General features: G+C 42.8%; 1 protein-coding gene across 1 annotated transcript; it reads right to left on the bottom strand.

Annotated features, from left to right (window-relative positions):
* Positions 1–8,660: 8,660 nt before the first annotated feature.
* On the bottom strand, positions 8,661–16,697 carry LOC138369699 (uncharacterized). The gene is made up of 3 exons (XM_069333133.1): positions 16,532–16,697; positions 10,567–10,958; positions 8,661–8,765 (listed from the first exon to the last, which is right to left on the bottom strand). The coding sequence occupies exons 1-3, from the start codon at positions 16,695–16,697 to the stop codon at positions 8,661–8,663; spliced, it is 663 nt and encodes a 220-aa protein (XP_069189234.1).
* Between the last annotated feature and the right edge of the window lie 4,576 nt (positions 16,698–21,273).

Consider the following 21,273-nt stretch of genomic DNA (forward strand, 5'->3'; position numbering starts at 1 on the left):
TATATATATATTGTTAGGTTTTTAACTTCCGTCACATATGGATAGTCAAGTCTGTCACTTAAATCATATATGTAGGTTCAGGTGTACGATTTAATGCACATATGAACTGTTAGGTTTGTTGCTTCTGTACATATGTACTGACAGGTGTTACGACTTCCTTCACCTGTTGACAGCGAATTATGAAAATGCTGTCACACATAAAGTCAGGTATGCCACTGTCTTCACTAGTGAACAGTAAGATGTGGGATTCCTGCACATATGGACCATCATGTATGTAAGAAGTTTTACATACCAACGGTCAGGTATGTGACTTCAAACACATGGGTTAACATGTGTTTCGATCTCAAATAAGTTACATCAGAGAGCTTAGGGAACTACGTTAGGTCAGACTACGTTACTTCAGACTACGTTACAACAGACTATGTTAGGTCAGACTACGTTAGGTCAGACTACATTAGGTCAGACTACGTTAGGTCAGACTACGTTAGGTCAGACTACGTTAGGTCAGACTACGTTAGATAAGACTACGTTAGGTCAGACTACGTTAGGTCAGACTACGTTAGGTCAGACTACATTAGGTTAGACTACGTTAGATAAGACTACGTTAGGTCAGACTACATTAGGTCAGACTACGTTAGGTCAGACTACGTTAGGTCAGACTACGTTAGGTCAGACTACATTAGGTCAGACTACGTTAGGTCAGACTACGTTAGGTCAGACTACGTTAGGTCAGACTACGTTAGGTCAGACTACGTTAGGTCAGACTACGTTAGGTCAGACTACATTAGGTCAGACTTCATTAGGTCAGACTACGTTAGGTCAGACTACGTTAGATCAGACTACGTTAGGTCAGACTACGTTAGGTCAGACTACATTAGGTCAGACTACGTTAGATCAGACTACGTTAGGTCAGACTACGTTAGATCAGACTACGTTAGGTCAGACTACGTTAGATAAGACTACGTTAGGTCAGACTACATTAGGTCAGACTACATTAGATCAGACTACGTTAGGTCAGACTACGTTAGGTCAGACTACGTTAGGTCAGACTACGTTAGGTCAGACTACGTTAGGTCAGACTACGTTAGGTCAGACTACGTTAGGTCAGACTACATTAGGTCAGACTACGTTAGGTCAGACTACGTTTGATCAGACTACGTTAGGTCAGACTACGTTAGGTCAGACTACGTTAGGTCAGACTACGTTAGGTCAGACTACGTTAGTTCAGTGTTAGAATGTGTTGTCTCAAAGTATAATCTCCATATGAAAAAAAACTTTAAACAAAATTACTTATAGTATAAAAGTTTGCTAAAGTTCTGGTTCATAAAACTACGAGGATCAGATAAGAAGAATAAGCCTCAAAAGCTGAAAATAGAAACGGACAAGAAATTCCTTGATTACGACATATAAAATTAGTCAGTAGGAGTTACGAGGAGGATTCGAACCTATGCTCTGGGTACTCCCAAGCACACGCCTTTGGACCACTGCACCACGACATGCTTGGGAGCACCCACAGCAGAGTTTCGAGCCCTCCTTAAGACTACTACTGATTTTCTTAATGATACATCACGTTAAAGAAATATTTCTTTGACCACATATAAGAGTCTTAAAAGATTTATCAAAAAGAGACGAGAATGAAATTTAAACCAATTAAGATGTTCATGGTGGGAGGAGGTGGGTGTTAACTATAGTTTACATGAGCCGGCAGCCCGTCCTCCTAAGGTTTCCAAACATCAAGAGAACGGTCAAATTAGGGTGCCCTTATCCTAACCTACCAGAGTACCCAAAACAGAAAACGGGGCAGTGCGTCACTTTCGCCAGCCGCTTCCATTTTCTAGTACGACAATTTGTGTCCATATGTAATGCATACGAGCGAAATGCGACGTTCTTTGTAGGAGGACACGTGGAGTCGGAGGACTGTATGAGAGCAATGCTTCAGTTTAAGGGTAGTTAACAATAGAACTCAACTTCAGTGGAAGTAGTTGAAGCTATTTTCATTCATTGCTTCAGGAGAAGGTGTGATAATAAGCCAGAGGGTCAAGTGACGATGGACATGGAGGCCGGCAACTATGAGGTGGAGCCTAAGAGCTCAAGCTTGGCTTGCAAGCACACATAGGTGAGAACACACACACAATTTCAACGTTAATCCAGGTGAAATAAACATACAAAAACGCTCTCGATAAACAAATCACGGAACATTATATTAGATTAAATACATGACTGATTGCATCACAACTACAATTAGCAATTTGAGCGCTTAAATAAGCATTTAGTTTTGCCCTTGTTTGGAAAATATAATTTTAATCGTGTTTGAAATCTGGGAACAAAGTTAATTTTTGGGGATGAAATTATGTCAATGGAAATCTATAATGTAACTGTGAATTTAATAATACAAAAATTAATTAATATGCAGTGTGAAAGGATTATTCTCAGTTACAGCCCCGTTCCTGTGCTAGATAAGTCCACTACGGGGCTCACCATAGCCCGTGCTCCTTGGAACTTTTTGTTCCCAGTAGTTGAATCTCAAATAACAACTAAGCATTATTCTTCTGAGTAACGGAAACGTCTCATTGAGAAGAGACCGAGGACGGCTTCAGTATCGCCTGGGACAAATGCAAGTTAAAGTGTTATTTACACGAAGTTAAATGTATTGTGATCATTTATATATTAAAACAGAGAAGTCACAAAAACATTGCAAGAGTCCAATAATCTAACTCAGACATATAAGGTGAAATTGACGACAGACCGAATCGCTGACACTTTAACTTTAACTTATTTATTATAATGACATCATAAAAACATATTACATATAGATTAAACAGATAATATTGAACGAAAAAAAATATTCTCATGCAAAAGAGTGACTTAAAACATCTCTCTTAAAGGCAGTTGAACCATTGCTTGTGTTACCCGACGCACGTGAGGCAAAAGAGACCACGTTCTTACAACTGTCCGTTCACACAACGGTAAGGAAGGTGTCGGCTGCCGGACGCCTCTGTGACTACTGTGGCAGCTGGAGCGGTTATTGCCCCTCCTCCTCCTGCGTGTGTGTGTCTGGGCGTCTGACCTTGTGGGCCGGGGGGGGGGGGGGGGGTTTCCAAGGTCAGTCATGTGTTACTTACGGTGTTTACTGGTACTGTGAGAGGGAGGTGGGAGGGTAAGACTCAGCTCTTTTAGTATTCACCTAGTTATGCTTGCAGGGATGAGCTCTGGCTCTTTGGTCCCACCTCTCAACTGTCAATCAACAGGTGTACAGGTTACTGAGCTTACTGGGCTCTATCATATCAACACTTGCAGCTGTGTATGGAGTCAGCCTCCACCACATCACTGCCTAATGTATTCCATTAGTCTACTACTCTGACACAAAAAAAAATCTAATGCCTCTATGGTTCATTTGCGCACTCAATTTCTACCTGTGTCCCCTAGTGCGTGTGCCCCTGGTGTTAAATAGTCTGTCTTTATCTACCCTATCAATTCCTCTGAGAATCTTGTAAGTGTTGATCATGTCCCCCCTAACTCTTCTGTCTCCCAATGACGTGAGGTTTAATTCCCGTAGTCTCTCCTCGTAGCTCATACCCCTCAATTCAGGTACTAGTCTGGTGGAAACCTTTGAATCTTTTCCAGTTTAGTCTTATGCTTGACTAAATATGGACTCCATGCTGGAGCCGCATACTCCAGGATCGGTCTGACATATGTGGTATACAAAGTTCTGAATGATTCCTTACACAGGTTCCTAAACGCCGTTCTTATGATGTTGTTGAACGTCACAACTGCAAGAAAAATGATAGGTTGGATAACAAGAACCTTTCACACTAGAAATGCTATACCGATGATGATACTTTTCAAAACGCTTGTGCTCTCTAGAGTGGAGTACTGCTGCACAATGACGACCCCTTTCAAAGCTGGAGAAATTGCTGACCTGGAGAGCGTGCAGAGATCCTTTACTGCCAGAATCCACTCAGTTTAACATCTAAATTATTGGGACCGACTAAAGAGCCTAAATCTGTACTCCCTTGAGCGCAGGCGGGAGAGATACATAATAATTTACACGTGGAAAATAATTGAGGGGCTGGTCCCAAACCTGCACACAGAAATAACATCATATGAGACCAGAAGGCATGGCATGATGTGCAGAATACCTTCGTTGAAAAGCAGAGGTGCAACAGGTACTCTAAGAGAGAACTCTATCAACATCAGAGGCCCGAGACTGTTCAACACACTTCCACTACACATAAGGGGCATAACTAGCAGACCCCTCACAGTGTTCAAGCGAGAACTGGATAAGCACCTCCAACGGATACTTGATCAACCAGGCTGTGACTCATACGTCAGGCTGCGAGCAGCCGCGTCCAACAGCCTGGTTGATCAGTCCAGCAACCAGGAGGCCTGGTCGACGACCGGGCCGCGGAGACGCTAACCCCGGAAGCACCTCAAGGTAAGGTCGCCGTTTTTAGTAATTTGGCTTTTTTCGGTATAAAAAGTCGTAACTTCAAACTGAAAATATGTGCAGTTAGCCAGATTTTGGCTTCAAAATAATGCTCAAGAGTCAGATTTACGATCTTGGCCATATTTTGAAAACTGCTGGGGGGTTGTACAAAATGTGACCCAACGCCGTTTTCAGTAATTGAAATGTTTTCGGTAAAAAAAGTCGTAATTTCAATCTTCAAATAAATGCCGTAAACCAGTATTCGGCTCAAAAATAATGCTCATGAGTCGGATTTGCAATTTTGCGATATTTTGAAAACTGCTGGGGGGTTTGGGTAAATGTGACCCATTACTGTTTCAGAAATTGGCATATTTTCGGTATAAAAAAGTCGTAATATCAAACTGCAAATATGTACAGTGAGCTAGTATTCGGCTCCAAAATAACACTCATGAGTCGGTTTTGCGATATTCGCAATATTTGGAAAACTGCCGGAGGGTTTTGGCAAAATGTGACCCATCACTGTTTTCAGTAATTGGCATATTTTCGGCATTAAAATTTGTAACTTCAAACTGCGTGCGGTAAGCAAGAATTCGGCTCCAAAACAAAGCTCATGAGTCAGATTTTCGATATTTGCGATATTTTGAAAACGGCAAGGGTGGGTTTGGTCAAAATATGACCTATCGTAGTTTTCAGTATTTGACATATTTTCTGTATAAAAATTCGTAATTTCAATCTACATGTACAATCGACTTGACAATAGTCCAGGACGGACCGAAACTTCCTCGTCCCTTCATTTTCTAGTGTGTGGATTGGTCAACATAGTTCAGTCACGTTATTGTGACTCATTGCCTGCAAACTACAAGTGTGTGCAGTGAGCCAGAATTCGCCTCCAAAATAAAGATCATGAGTCAGATTTGCGATATTTGCGTTATTTTGAAAACTGCAGGGGGGTTTGGGCAAAATGTGACCCATCGCTTTTTCAGTAAATGGCATAATTTCGGAATAAAAAGTCGTAATTTCGAACTGAAAATATGTGCAATGAGCTAGAATTCGGCTAAAATAACGATCATGAATCAGATTTGCTATATTTGCGATATTTTAAAAACAGCACGAGAGGAAGGGAGGTGAGCAAAATGTGACCTATCGCTGTTTTCAGTATATTTTCGGTATAAAAATCGTATTTTTAAACTATATATATTTATATTATATATATATATATATATATATATATATATATATATATATATATATATATATATATATATATATATATATAAATATATATATATATATATTGTGACGGGAAAGTGTAGAAGTGTAGGTGTTCGGCAGTCCTCCTAATGGCTGGTGTCAATGCCTATCACATTTTAGAAAAAAAAGATCGACTGCTTGACTGTTGTCTGTGGTAAGGTAAGGGAAGACACGCAGAACACATAGTATGAACAATGAAACTTTAACTTTAAAAATTATGAATAAGACAATTCCTTGGCTATGTACAGTGCAAACAAACAACTAAAAAAATATAACATAAAAATTAAGAACAAGGGTGACGTTACTCTACAAATAAAATAAAGACAGAAAAATGATTAAACAGGTGCTGAGAATATAGCGCTAGCTGAGAACCTCCACCAATAAACAGAGCGTATATAAGTTGGTTGTTCACAGCTTGAGAGCACAAGGATATTCTGACTTCAATGGCTGGTTCAAGCCCAAACATCGACTTGGTAGAGGGCGCTGAGGTGCAGGTGTGCAGTCGGCGGGTCACCAATCAGAATCAGGCAGGCTGGAATGGTAGTTTGCTGGTTGATGACAGTGGTGAGCCGGCATGGAGGGAGTGAGGAGTGGGGGGAGTTTAGGGTACGTTTGCCTCCTGATCAAAACGTTTTGTGCTACTGGTAGACGTATCTTGAAGGTAGCATCTTAGTGTTGTATATATATAAGTATCTTTACGTAGGGAAGAGCAGGCTCAATCTCTCTTGAAAGAGATTACCGTCACAACTCTCCCCCGAAGCCTGCTTTAACGGGTCAAGTTACTTCTTCTGACGGTAGAGTGGTATGTGTAGCTGCCTCTACTTCATAGACTCTGGAGAGGGCGTCTGCTACGATGTTGTCAGAACCCTTGATGTAGAAGATCTCCAGGTTGAAATTCTGCAGATACAAAGCCCATCGTAGAAGTCGTTGATTGGTGAATTGGGCTTGCTGCAAGAAGCGTAGGGGATTGTGGTCCGAGTAGATGATGGTAGACCGAGCACCTTATAGGTATGATGCAAAGTGCTGTAAGTTCAGGACTATGGAGAGAAGTTCCTTTTCGATAGTGCTGTAGTTCTTCTGGAGAAGTTTTAACTTGTAGCTGTAGTAGCTAACAGGTAGATCCTTCTCGCCTCGTTGTTGCATCAGGACGCCCCCGATGCCGGTACCACTGGCGTCGACATGGAGGATGAAAGGCTTCGTGATATCTGGAGAGGCGAGAATGGGATTAGAACAGAGCAGAGATTTAAGTTGTTCAAAAGCAATGGTTTGCTGAATGGTCCAATGATACCGTTGCTTGGGGCTGGTTAAAGTGATCAATGGCGTTCGCTACCGTACTAAAATTCTTCACAAACCTACGGTAGTAGGAGGTAAGACCAAGGAAGTACAGGAACTGCTTCCGGGTGGTAGGCTGTGGGTAATGCTGGATGGCTTGAGTGTGTATGTTTAACGGAGCTATGCTGCCACTCCCTATCACATGACCAAGATAACGCACTTTACCTTTAACAAAGGTGGACTTGCCCAAGTTGATGGTGAGGCCGGCTGTCAGGAGCTTGGCGAACAATCGTTGCAGCTGGAGCAGATGTTCGTTGCAGGTGTTAGTTGCCACAACGATATCATCCAAGTAGGCGTAGGTGTGATCTAAGCCATGGATGACGCGGTTGACAGCTCGCTGGAAGGTGGCCGAGGCATTACATAGTTCAAATGGAAGGCGTTCATATCTGTAAAGGCCAAAAGGAGTGGTGAAGGCAGATATTTCCTTAGCTCTCTCTGTCAAACACACTTGATAGTATCCCTTGAATAAGTCTAGTTTGGATAAATACCGAGCATTACCAATGGCGTCAAGGATGTCATCTATTTTAGGTAATGGGTAAGCATCCTTGACAGTCACAAGATTCAATTTCCTGTTGTCGGTACACAGCCTCACTTTACCGTGTGGTTTCGGCTCCAAGATGCAGGGTGAGGCCCAAGGGGACTCACAAGGGGTAGCCAGCCCATGATCCTGGAGGTACTGTACTTCAGCACGCATAACTTCCTTTTTGCTCGGGCTGGTTCGGTAGAAAGGTTGACGAATCGGCCGGGTGTCAGGGAGTAGCTGGATGTCGTGCTGAACCACATTACACTCCTGTGGATCATCGCTGAACAACTTCTGATGTTCCTAGAAGATTCTGATGAGAGGAGCACGATTACTGTCCTGCAAATAGGTATGAAGATCAGTTAGAATTTCTGAGTTGGAAGGCACTGACTCAGTGTTAGTGCTTTCGGGAGGAGAAGCAGGGAAGATCTCACTGTGGAGGTATGGACCTTTAAATGTGGATAATGATACCAACACAGTGGGGGGAGTACCTTGATACTGCTTCGGGAGGTTGACGTGGCACAATTGGGTCTTCCGCCGCCTATCTGGAGTCTCAAGAACGTATTTGTGGTTGTTTCTGCACTCCTAGATGCATTATGGTCCTGAAAAGTTGTTTTGCAATGGAGAACCTGGGATAGGAAAATATGCCAGCACGAAGTCTCCTGGTTTAAATTTCCTTATTTTGCTGCGTTGGTCAAAATGAGTCTTCATCCTCTCCTGAGCTTTCAATAGATTGTCCTTAGCAAATTTATGTACTCTCTCTAGAAGGTGCATTAAGTTTTGAAGAAACTGGGGCACATTCTGAGGGTCACTGAACGTGGCATTACGTAGAGTCTTTAAAAGCTTTGAGAGGAGTATGGCACTTACGTCTGTAGAGCATCTCATAAGGAGATACTCCTAGACACTCATTTGGGAGACTTCTGAAAATACACATGATAAGGTCAAGTTGTTTATCCCAGTCTTTCATGGTTTCATTGCAAAATTTCTTTAGGAGTGCTTTAATAGTCTGATGACTACGTTCAAGAGAACCCTGTGAAGCAGGATGATAGGGGCTGGACAGTACCTGTGTGATGTTGAACTCCTCCAGTGTCTTCTTGAAGAGATAGATCACTGGTGAAGTTGGTGCCAAAGTCACTTTGAACCTCTCTTGGAAATCCATACTGGGTGAAGATCTTCAATGGTTGTTTCACCAAAGTAGCAGCCGTAATGTTCTTTGCTGGAACTGCTTTGGGGAATCTGGTGGTAGGACACAGGATAGTTAGTATATAGGCGTTGCCAGAACTGGTCCGGGGTAAAGGACCAACACAGTCTATAATGAGTCTGTGGAAAGGTTCCGCAGGCACATGGATAGGAGTCAATGGAGCCTTGGGAATAGAGATGTTAAGTTTACCTGCCATCTGACATGTATGACACTGTTACACGTAACTTTTGACGTCTTTATCCATACCTGGCCAGTAGTAGTCTGGTCTGATTCCGTGGTAGGTTTTGTTAAAACCATAGTGAGAAAGAGCTCCGTGGGCCAGGTGTAGAATATCGGGCCGTAAGCTGGTGGGAACCACTAGTTGTTCGACATTTGCCCAATCGTCATCCTCCTTCAGCTTACTGGGTCTGTACCTGTGGTAGAGCAACTGATTCTCTAGGAAGAACCAAGGGATACTGTCAGGTTGAGTCTCAGCCTGGAAGAATAATGGTGTTAATGAAGGATCCTCCCTCTGTAACTTATGGAACTCCAACATAGTAAGATTCGGTGCTAGATTCTGATGGTCTTGAGGGACAGCGGTAGCAGTAGAGTCGGCTGGTTGCGGGGGTCCAGCTTGTGCACGGGTGGTCACCAAAACCAGAGGAGAAACTTCATTACTTTCTTGGACCTCTGCTGGAACATACTTAAAGATGGGGTTGTCCACTACAGAGTTACACACGTGGGGGTTTGTCCATGATGATCAGGTTGGAAAGTTGCAAATCTTCTGCCAAGTCATTGCCCAGGAGAAGTTGCACTCCAGACATGGGAAAAGGCTTTTCCCTGATGGCGACTTGGACTTCACCGGTCACGAAAGGACAATCCAGGTGGACTCTGGCGAGTGGATATGGAGTGGTAGCAGTGAGGTCAGTGATAAGGACGGTTTCCCCGGTGTAGGTGACGTTAGGCACAGTCGATTTCCGTATTATTGACTGAAGAGCCGCTGTGTTCCTCAAGATCTTCAATTTGAAACGTCCCTCCGAATCTGTACTGCTGGTAGAGACAGTTCCAGGATACAGGTGTTTGCTGAAGAGAGAAAGATCATTAACAGGAACACCAACATTCATTACAGGCTTACCGGACTTAGGAGGAGTCAGTTTGGGTTTAGGAGTTTCATTGCTTTTGTGTTGAGCTTTTCCACATTTATCCATGGTACGTCCATAGAGTTTGCAATACTTACTCAAACTCAATACTGAGTTCGCAATTGAGAGCTCGCTTGATCGGTACTCACTTTATCATAACTATACCAAGACTTCTTACTGGAAGGTGGATCTGGTGTTAGCCGATGGATGAGGCTGTAGGTGTCAGCCGACTTCGCACATGTGATGTAGTCGGTTTCTTCTTTGTCTCTTAAATATAAACAGATGGAAGGGGGAACACGTCTAAAGAATTCTTCAACTAGAATGAGGTTGACAAGTTCTGAAAAAGTAGCGACATGTACTGCTTCCAGCCTTTTCATGAAATATCTTTTCTTTGTATTGGCAAATTCTAAATAGGTGGTGGTACTTTGGTGGTACTTGTCTTTAGATAATCACTGAATTTTCGTCTGTAGCTTTCGGTGGAGAGAAGGTAGGCGTTCAAAACTGCTTGCTTCAGGGTCTGGTAGTCATTCTCAGACACTAAGGTACTGAGAGTAACTGCTGCTCTACCTGTGAGATGCACTCTGAAAAGGGTAGACCATTGATCTGCAGGCCAGCTAAGTTTTTTAGCTAGGGTCTCAAAAGTGGTGAAAAACACGTCTATCTCTGTTTCAACGAATGGTGGCATTAACTTACTTGCTTTGGAGACACTGAAACTTACCGGAAGACTAGCTGTAGCTTGTTTGCGGTGAGTGTGGTGTGTAGTTTCCAAAGCGAGTTCTTGTCGACGATATTCGAGAGCACTATTAGCTAGCTGTTTACTGTGCTCACGTTGTATCTCCAGGTCACGTTTTCTTGCTTCAAGATGCTCTCTTTCCCGCTCACGGAGTAGGGTAGCCTCACGTTCCTTGAGGGCAGCCGCACGTTCTTTGAGGGCCACCTCGCATTCCTGTTCTTCCTTCCTTAGGGCCGCCTCGCGTTCCCTTATTTGGAGAGCTTCTTGTTGTTCCCGCTCGATCTTTGCAAGTTCGAGCTTTAGCTTCATAGCTGCCAGAGCATGTTTATCTGTAATATAATAGTTTTCGTGAGTTTTGGAGTCTATCGTTCCTTCATCTAAGAGATAATCCAAGATTAAATTATGCAAGTCATTTTTGTTGGCTCCATGGGGAACATCTAGGTGATACTCGTGTGCAAGAGTTTGTAATTCGGTCCTCTTGGTACGACTTAAGTTCCCTACTTCACCAGCTGGATCGTTACGGAAAGCTTGGAGACGAAACATGGTGAAAATTAGCAAATAAATGTACAACGAATATACTGGTGATAATGTAAGTGTCAGTAACAGGATAACGTGGCAACCGGTAACTATCCTGTGGTAATTTAATATTTAACAATTAACGTTAATCTTAGTATGGTAAATGATTAGTCGCAGGAATTCTTGTACCCGGTACTCAATGTAAGAGAATAAGGGCAAGAAAATCCTACTAAATAAATGAAACCGATAGTTTCTAAAACAAATGAAACATTTAATTGTTTCAAAAGTGAATAAGGTAGTCCAAGAATGTAGGCATACCTTGCCGAGTCTCTATAGCACAGAAGCGAGGGATTTCCTACTTAATGAAATATGATACTTACAGAATTAGCGATCTTTGTGCTCTGAAAAAAGAAAGCTAATTCCCTACCTAAGTAAATATCATCATCTCTGACCGACGTGTAGGGGTGCGAGTGTCAACTGGTGACGAGAACTGCTGTTGAGATCCGAACTCAACAGCGTAGTCCGTGCTAGAGGAACTATGGCCCTCTGTATCCTCCTTTGGTCGGATTGCAGAAGACAGAGTGCTTTGGCCCAAAGACAAATCAAAGTACCAGGGTACCAAAATGATGATCTGCCGGAATGTGAGAAATATCCTAGGGACAAAAGGTGGAATACACGAGTAATAACACTGAGGGAGGGATGACCAATTAAGAGAATGACTGAGGCCTACAGTCACCACGTAATCCACAGTTATCCAACACTCACAATATGCTACCCTCGGAATGTACAAAATACACAGCACCATATAAATATTAAAAGTAATGAAAATATTGAAAAGCAACTGTATCAAAGCCAAGTACACTTACCACAAATTGATGTTCTAGTACCTGAGTGAAGCTCCTTGGGCAGGCCCCCATAAAAATGTGACGGGAAAGTGTAGAAGTGTAGGTGTTCGGCAGTCCTCCTAATGGCTGGTGTCAATGCCTATCACATTTTAGAAAAAAAAGATCGACTGCTTGACTGTTGTCTGTGGTAAGGTAAGGGAAGACACGCAGAACACATAGTATGAACAATGAAACTTTAACTTTAAAAATTATGAAGAAAGAGAATCCCTTGGCTATGTACAGTGCAAACAAACAAGTAAAAAAATATAACAGAAAAATTAAGAACAAGGGTGACGTTACTCTACAAATAAAATAAAGACAAAAGAATGATTAAACAGGTGCTGAGAACATAGCGCTAGCTGAGAACCTCCACCAATAAACAGAGCGTATATCAGTTGGTTGTTCACAGCTTGAGAGCACAAGGATATTCTAACTTCAATGGCTGGTTCAAGCCCAGACATCGACTTGGTAGAGGGCGCTGAGGGCAGAGGTGCAGGTGTGCAGACGGCGGGTCACCAATCAGAAGCAGGAAGGCTGGAATTGTAGTTTGCTGGTTAACGACGGTGGCGAGCCGGCATGGAGGGAGTGAGGATTGGGGGAGTTTAGGGTACGTTTGCCTCCTAGTCAAAACGTTTTGTGCTACTGGTAGACGTATCTTGAAGGTAGCATCTTAGTGTTGTATATATAAAAGTAACTTTACCTAGGGAAGAGCAGGCTCAATTTCTCTTGAAAGAGATTACCATCACAATATATATATATATATATATATATATATATATATATATATATATATATATATATATATATATATATATATGTATACATATATATATGTATATACATATATATATGTATATATATATATATATATATATATATATATATATATATATATATATATATATATATATATATATATTGTTAATAGAAACGTTATCCCTACAGACAAAAATCAGAGGATACAACTGACGATTTACTATAAAACCAGAAAAACGGCCAGCCTACTCATGAGAAACTCTCCAGACACAAAGCAGAACGCTTTAAAAGAGACCAACGTCGTCTATGCCTTCAAATGCCCTCTTGGGGACTGTAAGCTCCAAAAAAAACAGTATATAGGCAAGACAACAACATCTCTTTCTAGGCGTTTAACGATGCATAAGCAAGAGAGCTCCATTAAGGAACATATAATCTCTTCCAACAACCAAACCATCGCCAGAGAAATCCTAGTAAACAACACAGAAATCATCGATAGATACAGCGATTGCAGGCGGCTTGACGTCTGCGAGGCACTACACATCAAGAAGTCAACACCAGCAATCAACAGCCAATTAATGCACAACTATATTCTACCCACCTCAAGACTCCGCTCCAATATAGAAGCATCAAGAAATATGGACCAATAGGCTTTCTACAATCACTTCCATTCAATACCCATTGTTTCGTGTTCTGTCTTGTGTTTAGGAATTTAATACCCTATTAATACCACCTCACCCCATCCACTTCACTCAAATATATATATATGTATATAGATATATATACATTCGTCTTATAGATATATATACATTCGTCTATATATATATATATATATAGAATTCGTCTCCAAAATAACACTCGTGAGTCAGATTTGCGATATTTTGAAAACTGCAGGGAGGGGTGGGTGGCAAAATGTTACACATTGCTGTTTTCAATATATATATTTTCGCCATAAAATGTCGTAATTTCAAACTGTAAATGTGTGCAGTTCGGCAGATTTGGGATAAAAAATAATGACCATGATTCAGATTTGCAAGATTTCCTATATTACGAAAACTTCCGGGGGGGAAGGGGGGGCAAAATGTGACCCGTCGCCGTGTTCAGTGATTGGCATATTTTCGGTATAAAAAGTCGTAATTTAGTTCTAGCACTAACCTGGTAGAATACCTCTGATTTTTTCCAGCTTCGTCTTGTGCTTGACAAAGAACCGTCTCCATACTGAGGCCGCATACCCCAGGATTTCTCTTACATAAGTTGTATACAAGGTTTTGATAGATTCTTTACACAGGTTTCTGAAGGCAGTCCTGATGTTAGCCAGCCTCGCTTACGCCTACGATATTATTCTTTTGGTGTGGGCTTCAGAAGATAACTTTTACGTAATATCAACTCCTAATCTCTCTCCCTCTACCCGTTTAGTGAAGAGCTTCATCTTCCATTCAGTATCCAGTGTCTGGCCTCTTATTTCCTCCCTCTAGTGTCATTACCTTACAATTACTTAGGTTGAACTTTGGTTGCCATTTGTTGGACTATTCATTCAGTTTGTTTAGGTCATCTTGAAGCTTCATACTATCTTCCTCTATCTTAATTCTCCTCATAATTTTTGTATCATCAGCAAACATTGAGAGGAACGAGTCTATTCCCACTGGGAGATCATTTACATATATCAGGAACAATATAGGTCCAAAAACAGATCCCTGAGGGACTCCACTGGTGACGCCTTGCTTCTCCGAGACCTCACCCCTCACAGTGACTCGCTGTCTTCTGTTTCTTAGGTACTCCCTTATCCAATGGAGTACTCTCCCTTTCACTCCTACCTGCATCTCCAGTTTGTGCACTAGTCTCTTATGTGGTACTGTGTTAAACACTTTCTGGTAATCCAAAAATATGCAGTCTGCCAGCTCTCTTTTTTTTCCCTTGATTTTTGTTGCCTGGTCGTAGAATTCAATGATTCTTGTGAGGCGTGATTTGCTATTCCAGAGCCTTTACTGATGTTCTGACACAAAGTTCCTTCGCTCCAGATGTTCTACTAGCTTTTTTCGCTCAATCTTCTCTATCACTTGCATCGTATGCTAGTTAGGGACACTGGCCTGTAGTTCAGTGCCTCTTATCTATCGCCCTTCTTGTATATTGGGACTACATTAGCCATCTTCCAAATGTACTCACCTAATTGTCCGCTCGGGGGTTGAGCTCTGGCTCTCTGGCCCCGCCACTTAACTGTCAATCAACTGGTGTACAGATTCCTGAGCCTACTGGGCTCTATCATATCTACACTTGAAACTGTGTATGGAGTCAGCCACCACCACATCACTGCCTAGTGGATTCCATTTATTAACTACTCTGACACTGAAAAAAATCTTTCTAACGTCTCTGTGGCTCATCTTGGTATAAGTTTCCACCTGTGTTCCCTTGTTCGTGTCCCACCTGTGCTGAAGAGTTTGTCTCTGTCCACCCTGTCAAATCCCCTGAGAATTTTGTAGGTGATTATCATGTCTCCCCTTACTCTTCTGTTTTCCAGGGACGTGAGGTTCAGCTCCTTTAGCCTTTCCTCGTAGCTCATACCTCTCAGTTCTAGGACGAGCCTGGTGGCATACCGCTGAATCTTCTCTAACTTTATCTTGTGTTTAACTAGGTATGGACTCCAGGCTGGAGCTGCATATTCCAATCCTGAAATAATCCAATCCTTGGTATGCCTCTCTGGTGACATGAGTGGTATACAAGGTCCTGAACGATTCCTTACACAAGTTTCGAAAGGCAGTTCTTATGTTGCCAAGTCTAGAATGTGCCGCTGTTGATATCCTTTTGATGTGGGCCTCTGGGACAGGTTCGGTGTGATATCAACCCACAGATCTTTCTCTCTATTTGACTCTTGCAAGATTTCACCTCCCAAATGGTACCTTGTGTTCAGCCTCCTGCTCCCTTTGCCTAATTTCATTACCTTACACTCTCCTAAGTAGAACTTTAGCAGCCATTTTCTAGACCATTCCTCCAGTTTATCCAGGTCATCCTGTAGTCTCTGTCTATCTTCATCCGTCTTGATTCTTCTCATAACTTTTGCATCATCAGCAAACATCGAGAGGAATGAGTCTATACCCTCTGGAAGATCGTTTACATATATTAGAAACAGGATGGGTCCAAGTACCATCGGACCACCAGTGGAGTCCCACAGGGACTCCGCTGGTGACATCTCGCCACTCTGATGTCTCCCCCCTGACCGTTACTCGCTGTTTCCTTTTGCTTAAGTATTCCCTTATCCACTGGAGCACCTTCCCCTTTACTCCTGCCTGTTGCTCCAACTTTTTTAAAACAGCCTTTTATGGGGTACTGTGTCAAAGGCTTTCTGGCGGTGCAGGTAAATGCAGTCGGCCCACCCTTTTCTTTCCTGCCTAATTTTTGTTGCCTGGTCATAGAATTCTATTAAACCTGCGAGGCACCATTCACCATCTCTGAACCCATGTTGGTGGTGCATTACAAAGTTATTTCTCTCCAGATGCTCTACCAGCCTTTTCCTCACGATCTTCACCATCACCTTGCATGGTATACAAGTTAGAGAAACTGGCCTGTAGTTCAGTGCCACTTGCCTGTCACCCTTCTTGTATATTGGGACTATGTTAGCTGATGTCTGGCAGCTGTCTTCCAACTTTCTGGCAGGTCTCCTGTTTCCAGTAACCTGTTATACACCATAAAGAGTGGCACACTTAGTGCTTCTGCACCTTCCTTTAGTATCCATGGTGAGATTCTGTCAGCCCCAACAGCCTTTGTCACATCCAGCTCCAGCAGACACCTTTTGACCTCATCACTGGTGAGATCAAATTCCTCCAAGGTTGCTTGGTATGCCTCCTCCTCATTTAGTGCAGGGGCTTCTTCTTGTGCTATTGTGAAGGCCTTCTGGAATCTCTTGTTGAGTTCTTCACACACCTCCTTGTCATTCTCTGTGTATCTGTTCTCCCTTTTTTTATATTTCATCACTTGTTCCTTCACTGCTGTTTTCCTCCTGATATGGCTGTGGAGCAGCTTTGGTTGGGTCTTGGCCTTACTCGCTGTGTCATTTTCATACTGTCTCTCTGCTTCCCTCCTCACTCTGAGGTACGCATTTCTGGCCCTCTGGTATCTCTTCCTGCTCTCTGGTGTTCTGTTATTTCTGTAGTTTCTCCATGTTCTTTTACTCAGTTGCTTCGCTACCTCTCATTCCTGGTTGAACCTTGGGTTTTGATGTTTTTTTTCGTTTTTCTCCGTTTGGACGGGGATAAACCTGTCTGCAGCTTCCTGGCACTTATGGGTGACAAAATCCATCATGTCCTGCACATTCTTGTCTCTAAGTTCTGTTTCCCATGGTATTCCCCTTAGGAAGTTCCTCATCTCGTCATATTTTCCTCTTCGGTAATTTAGTCTTTTCTCCTCTGATCCCATCCTTGGACAGGTTGAGAAAAGATAGGTTTATAGGTTGCTTGTGGTGTCCCGTCTTTCCAGCACTCTTAAATAATTTTAAGAATTATTCACACACACACACACACACACACACACACACACACACACACACACACACACACACACACACACACACACACACACACACACACACACACACACACAAGAATTATTCACACACACACACTCACTCGTGTGTACTCACCTAGTTGTACTCACCTAGTTGTGTTTGCGGGGGGGGTTGAGTTCTGGCTCTTTGGTCCCACCTCTCAACCGTCAATCAACAGGTGTACAGATTCCTGAGCCTATTGGGCTCTATCATATCTACACTTGAAACTGTGTATGGAGTCAGCCTCCACCACATCACTTCCTAATGCATTCCATTTGTCAACCACTCTGACACTAAAAAAGTTCTTTCTAATATCTCTGTGGCTCATTTGAGCACTCAGTTTCCACCTGTGTCCCCTTGTGCGTGTGCCCCTTGTGTTAAATAGCCTGTCTATATCTACCCTATCAATTCCCTTCAGAATCTTGAATGTGGTGATCATGTCCCCCCCTAACTCTTCTGTCTTCCAGCAAAGTGAGGTTTAATTCCCGTAGTCTCTCCTCGTAACTCATACCTCTCAGCTCGGGTACTAGTCTGGTGGCAAACCTTTGAACCTTTTCCAGTTTAGTCTTATCCTTCACTAGATATGGACTCCATGCTGGGGCTACATTGGATTGGCCTGACATATGTGGTATACAAAGTTCTGAATGATTCCTTACACAAGTTTCTGAATGCCGTTCGTATGTTGGGAAGCCTTGCATATGAAGCCGATGTTATCCTCTTGATATGTGCTGCAGGAGACAGGTCTGGCGTGATATCAACCCCCAAGTCTTTTTCTTTCTCTGTCTCCTGAAGAATTTCCTCTCCCAGATGATACCTTGTATCTGACCTCCTGCTCTCTACTCCTATCTTCATTACATTACATTTGGTTGGATTAAACTCTAACAACCATTTGTTCGACCATTCCTTCAGTTTACCTAGGTCTTCTTGAAGCCTCAAACAGTCCTCTTCTGTCTTAATCCTTCTCATAATTTTGGCATCGTCCACAAACATTGAGAGAAATGAATCTATACCCTCCGGGAGATCATTTACATATATCAGAAACAAGATAGGACCGAGTACAGAGCCTTGTGGGACTCCACTGGTGACTTCGCGCCAATCGGAGGTCTCACCTCTCACTGTAACTCTCTGCTTCCTATTGCTTAGGTACTCCCTTATCCACTGGAGCACCTTACCAGCTACACCTGCCTGTCTCTCCAGCTTATGTACCAGCCTCTTATGCGGTACTGTGCCAAAGGCTTTCAGACAATCCAAGAAAATGCAGTCCGCCCAGCCCTCTCTTTCCTGCTTAATCTTTGTCACCTGGTCGTAGAATTCTATTAAGCCTGTCAGGCAAGACTTACCCTCCCTGAACCCATGTTGGCGATTTGTCACGAAGTCCCTTCTCTCCAGATGTGCTACCAGGTTTTTTCTCACGATCTTCTCCATCACCTTGCATGGTATACAAGTCAAGGACACTGGCCTGTAGTTCAGTGCCTCTTGCCTGTCGCTCTTTTTGTATATTGGGACGACATTCGCCGTCTTCCATATTTCTGGTAGGTCTCCTGTCTCCAGTGACCACTATGCTTGCCACTATGGAGAGTGGCAAGCAAAGTGACTCTGCACACTTTCAGTACCCATGGCGAGATCCCGTCTGGACCAACAGCTTTTCTAACATCCAGATCCAGCAGGTGTCTCTTGACCTCATTTCTCGTAATTTCGAACTCTTTCAAAGCCGCCTGGTTTACTTCCCTTTCTCCTAGCACAGTGTTCTCACTTTGTTGTGTGTGAAGATCTCCTGGAACCTCTTGTTGAGTTCATCACACACCTCTTTGTCATTCTCTGTATACCTGTCCTCGCCTGTTCTAAGGTTCACTACCTGTTCTTTCACTGTTGTTTTCCTTCTGATGTGACTGTGGAGTAGCTTTGGTTCGGTCTTGGCTTTGTTTGCTATATCATTTTCATAACTTTTCTCTGCTTCTCTTCTCACCCTGATATACTCATTCCTGGTTCTCTGGTATCTCTCTCTGCTTTCTGGTGTTCTGTTATTCCGGAAGTTCCTCCACGCCCTTTTGTTCAGTTTCTTCGCTTCCATACATGCCCTATTATACCATGGATATACTGTTGCTTCTCGGATTTTTCCTTTTGTGCCAGGATGTATCTGCTTACTGCCTCCTGACACTTTTGGGTGACATAGTCCACCACTTCTTGTACAGATTAAGCTCTGAGGTCTGTGTCCCAAGGTCAGCTTCCTAAGGTGTCCCTTAGGAAGCTTCTCATCTCATAATTTCCCTTTTGGTATGCCAGCCTTTTGTTTCCTAGTTCTTTTTCGGGGGGGGGGGGGGGGGGGGGGGATAATTCCTAGCTCTACCAGGTACTCAAAGTTCAATACACTGTGATCACTCATTCCCAAGGGTGCTTCCATCTTGACTTCCCTTATATCCCACTCATTAAGGGTAAATATCAGATCAAGCATTGCTGGTTCATCTTCTCTCATTCTTGTTGGTTCCTTGATGTGCTGGCTTAGAAAGTTTCTTGTTGCCACGTCCAGCAGATTAGCTCTCCATGTTTCTGGTCCTCCATGCGGATCTCTGTTCTCCGAATCTATCTTCCCATGGTTGAAGTCTCCTATGATTAGTAGTCCAGATCCATTCCTGCTAGCAACAGAAGCTGCTCTCTCTATTATCTATTATGTTAATGGTGGCCATATTGTTTCTATCATATTCCTGTCTGGGGTCTTCTGTCATTTGGTGGTGGATTATATATGACTACGACAATAATTGTTTGCCTTCCAGTTGTTATTGTACCTATTATGTAGTCACTGAAACCTTCACATCCCTGAACAACCATCTCCTCAAAATCCCAGCCTTTTCTTACCAGCAGGGCTACACCACCACCACCTCTTCCTTCTCTCTCTTTCCTCATAACATAATAGTCCTGTGGGAACACTGCATTTGTTATGGTTTTCGTGATCTTTGTTTCTGTGAGAGCTATTATGTCTGGGTTTTCCTCTAGTACCCATTCTCCAAGTTCATTTGCTTTATTTGTAATTCCATCTATGTTAGTGTACATTGCCTTGAGGCTCACTTTCTTCTGTCCCTTCTCAAATCTCCTCCTTGGTGAGTGTTCTGCTGGTGGAGGAAGCTGTGCCATGGGTGTGAGGATTTGTGATGTGGATAACAGGGTTGAAGAGGATACTGGGATGAGGGGTCAAGTGAAGGGGGAAGGACAGGGAGGGTATGGGGTGAAAGGGGAGGGAGGACAGGAAGGAAAGGGGGGTTTTCTATGTGTTTTCTTTCTGTGTCTGTGTGTATGTGTGTGTGTGGGTGTGTGTATTTACCTAGTTGGGCTTCCGGGGGGTCGAACCCTGCTCTATCGACCCTCCTCTCAACTGTCAATCAATCAATTGTTACTAAAAAAAAATTCGTCTTCACACACACACACACACAGGAAGCAGGCCGTAGCAGCTGTCTAACTCCCAAGTATCTATTTACTGCTAGGTAAACAAAGAATAAAGGTGAAAGAAACTCTGCCCATTTGTTTCCGCCTCCACCGGGAATCAAACCCGGAACCTCAGGACTACGAATCCGAGGCGATGTCCACTCAGCTGTCAGGCTCCTTAACTTTTGGAGATAATTTACAAGAAAAGAGGAAGATTGCTAAATTACACCTCTTTACGTCATTATCCAACTCATATGGCCAGCTTTGATGTGGAATTCAGTTTACGATACACAGATGTACACGGTGACATGTAAACAGGATATTAAATATTATTTTCACTTCTAACGAGATCGTTAATGAATATGTTTACGAGCTGGAGGCCTCAAGGGGCCTCAAGGGGCCTCAAGTATCACGCAATTTTCTCAACTCCAAGAAAATTTAATCTTGTCTTCGTTGCTATTTTTAATAGAAATAAAAACTCCCATCCTCCAAGCAAAAATAAACTTTGTTATTACTCTAAATATATCAATATATTGATTTGTTTAGGGGGCTAACATCATTGGTAATATGAATATTATAAATTTTATA

This window comes from Procambarus clarkii, chromosome 29 (genome assembly GCF_040958095.1).
Source record: "Procambarus clarkii isolate CNS0578487 chromosome 29, FALCON_Pclarkii_2.0, whole genome shotgun sequence".
NCBI classification, from domain to species: domain Eukaryota; kingdom Metazoa; phylum Arthropoda; class Malacostraca; order Decapoda; family Cambaridae; genus Procambarus; species Procambarus clarkii.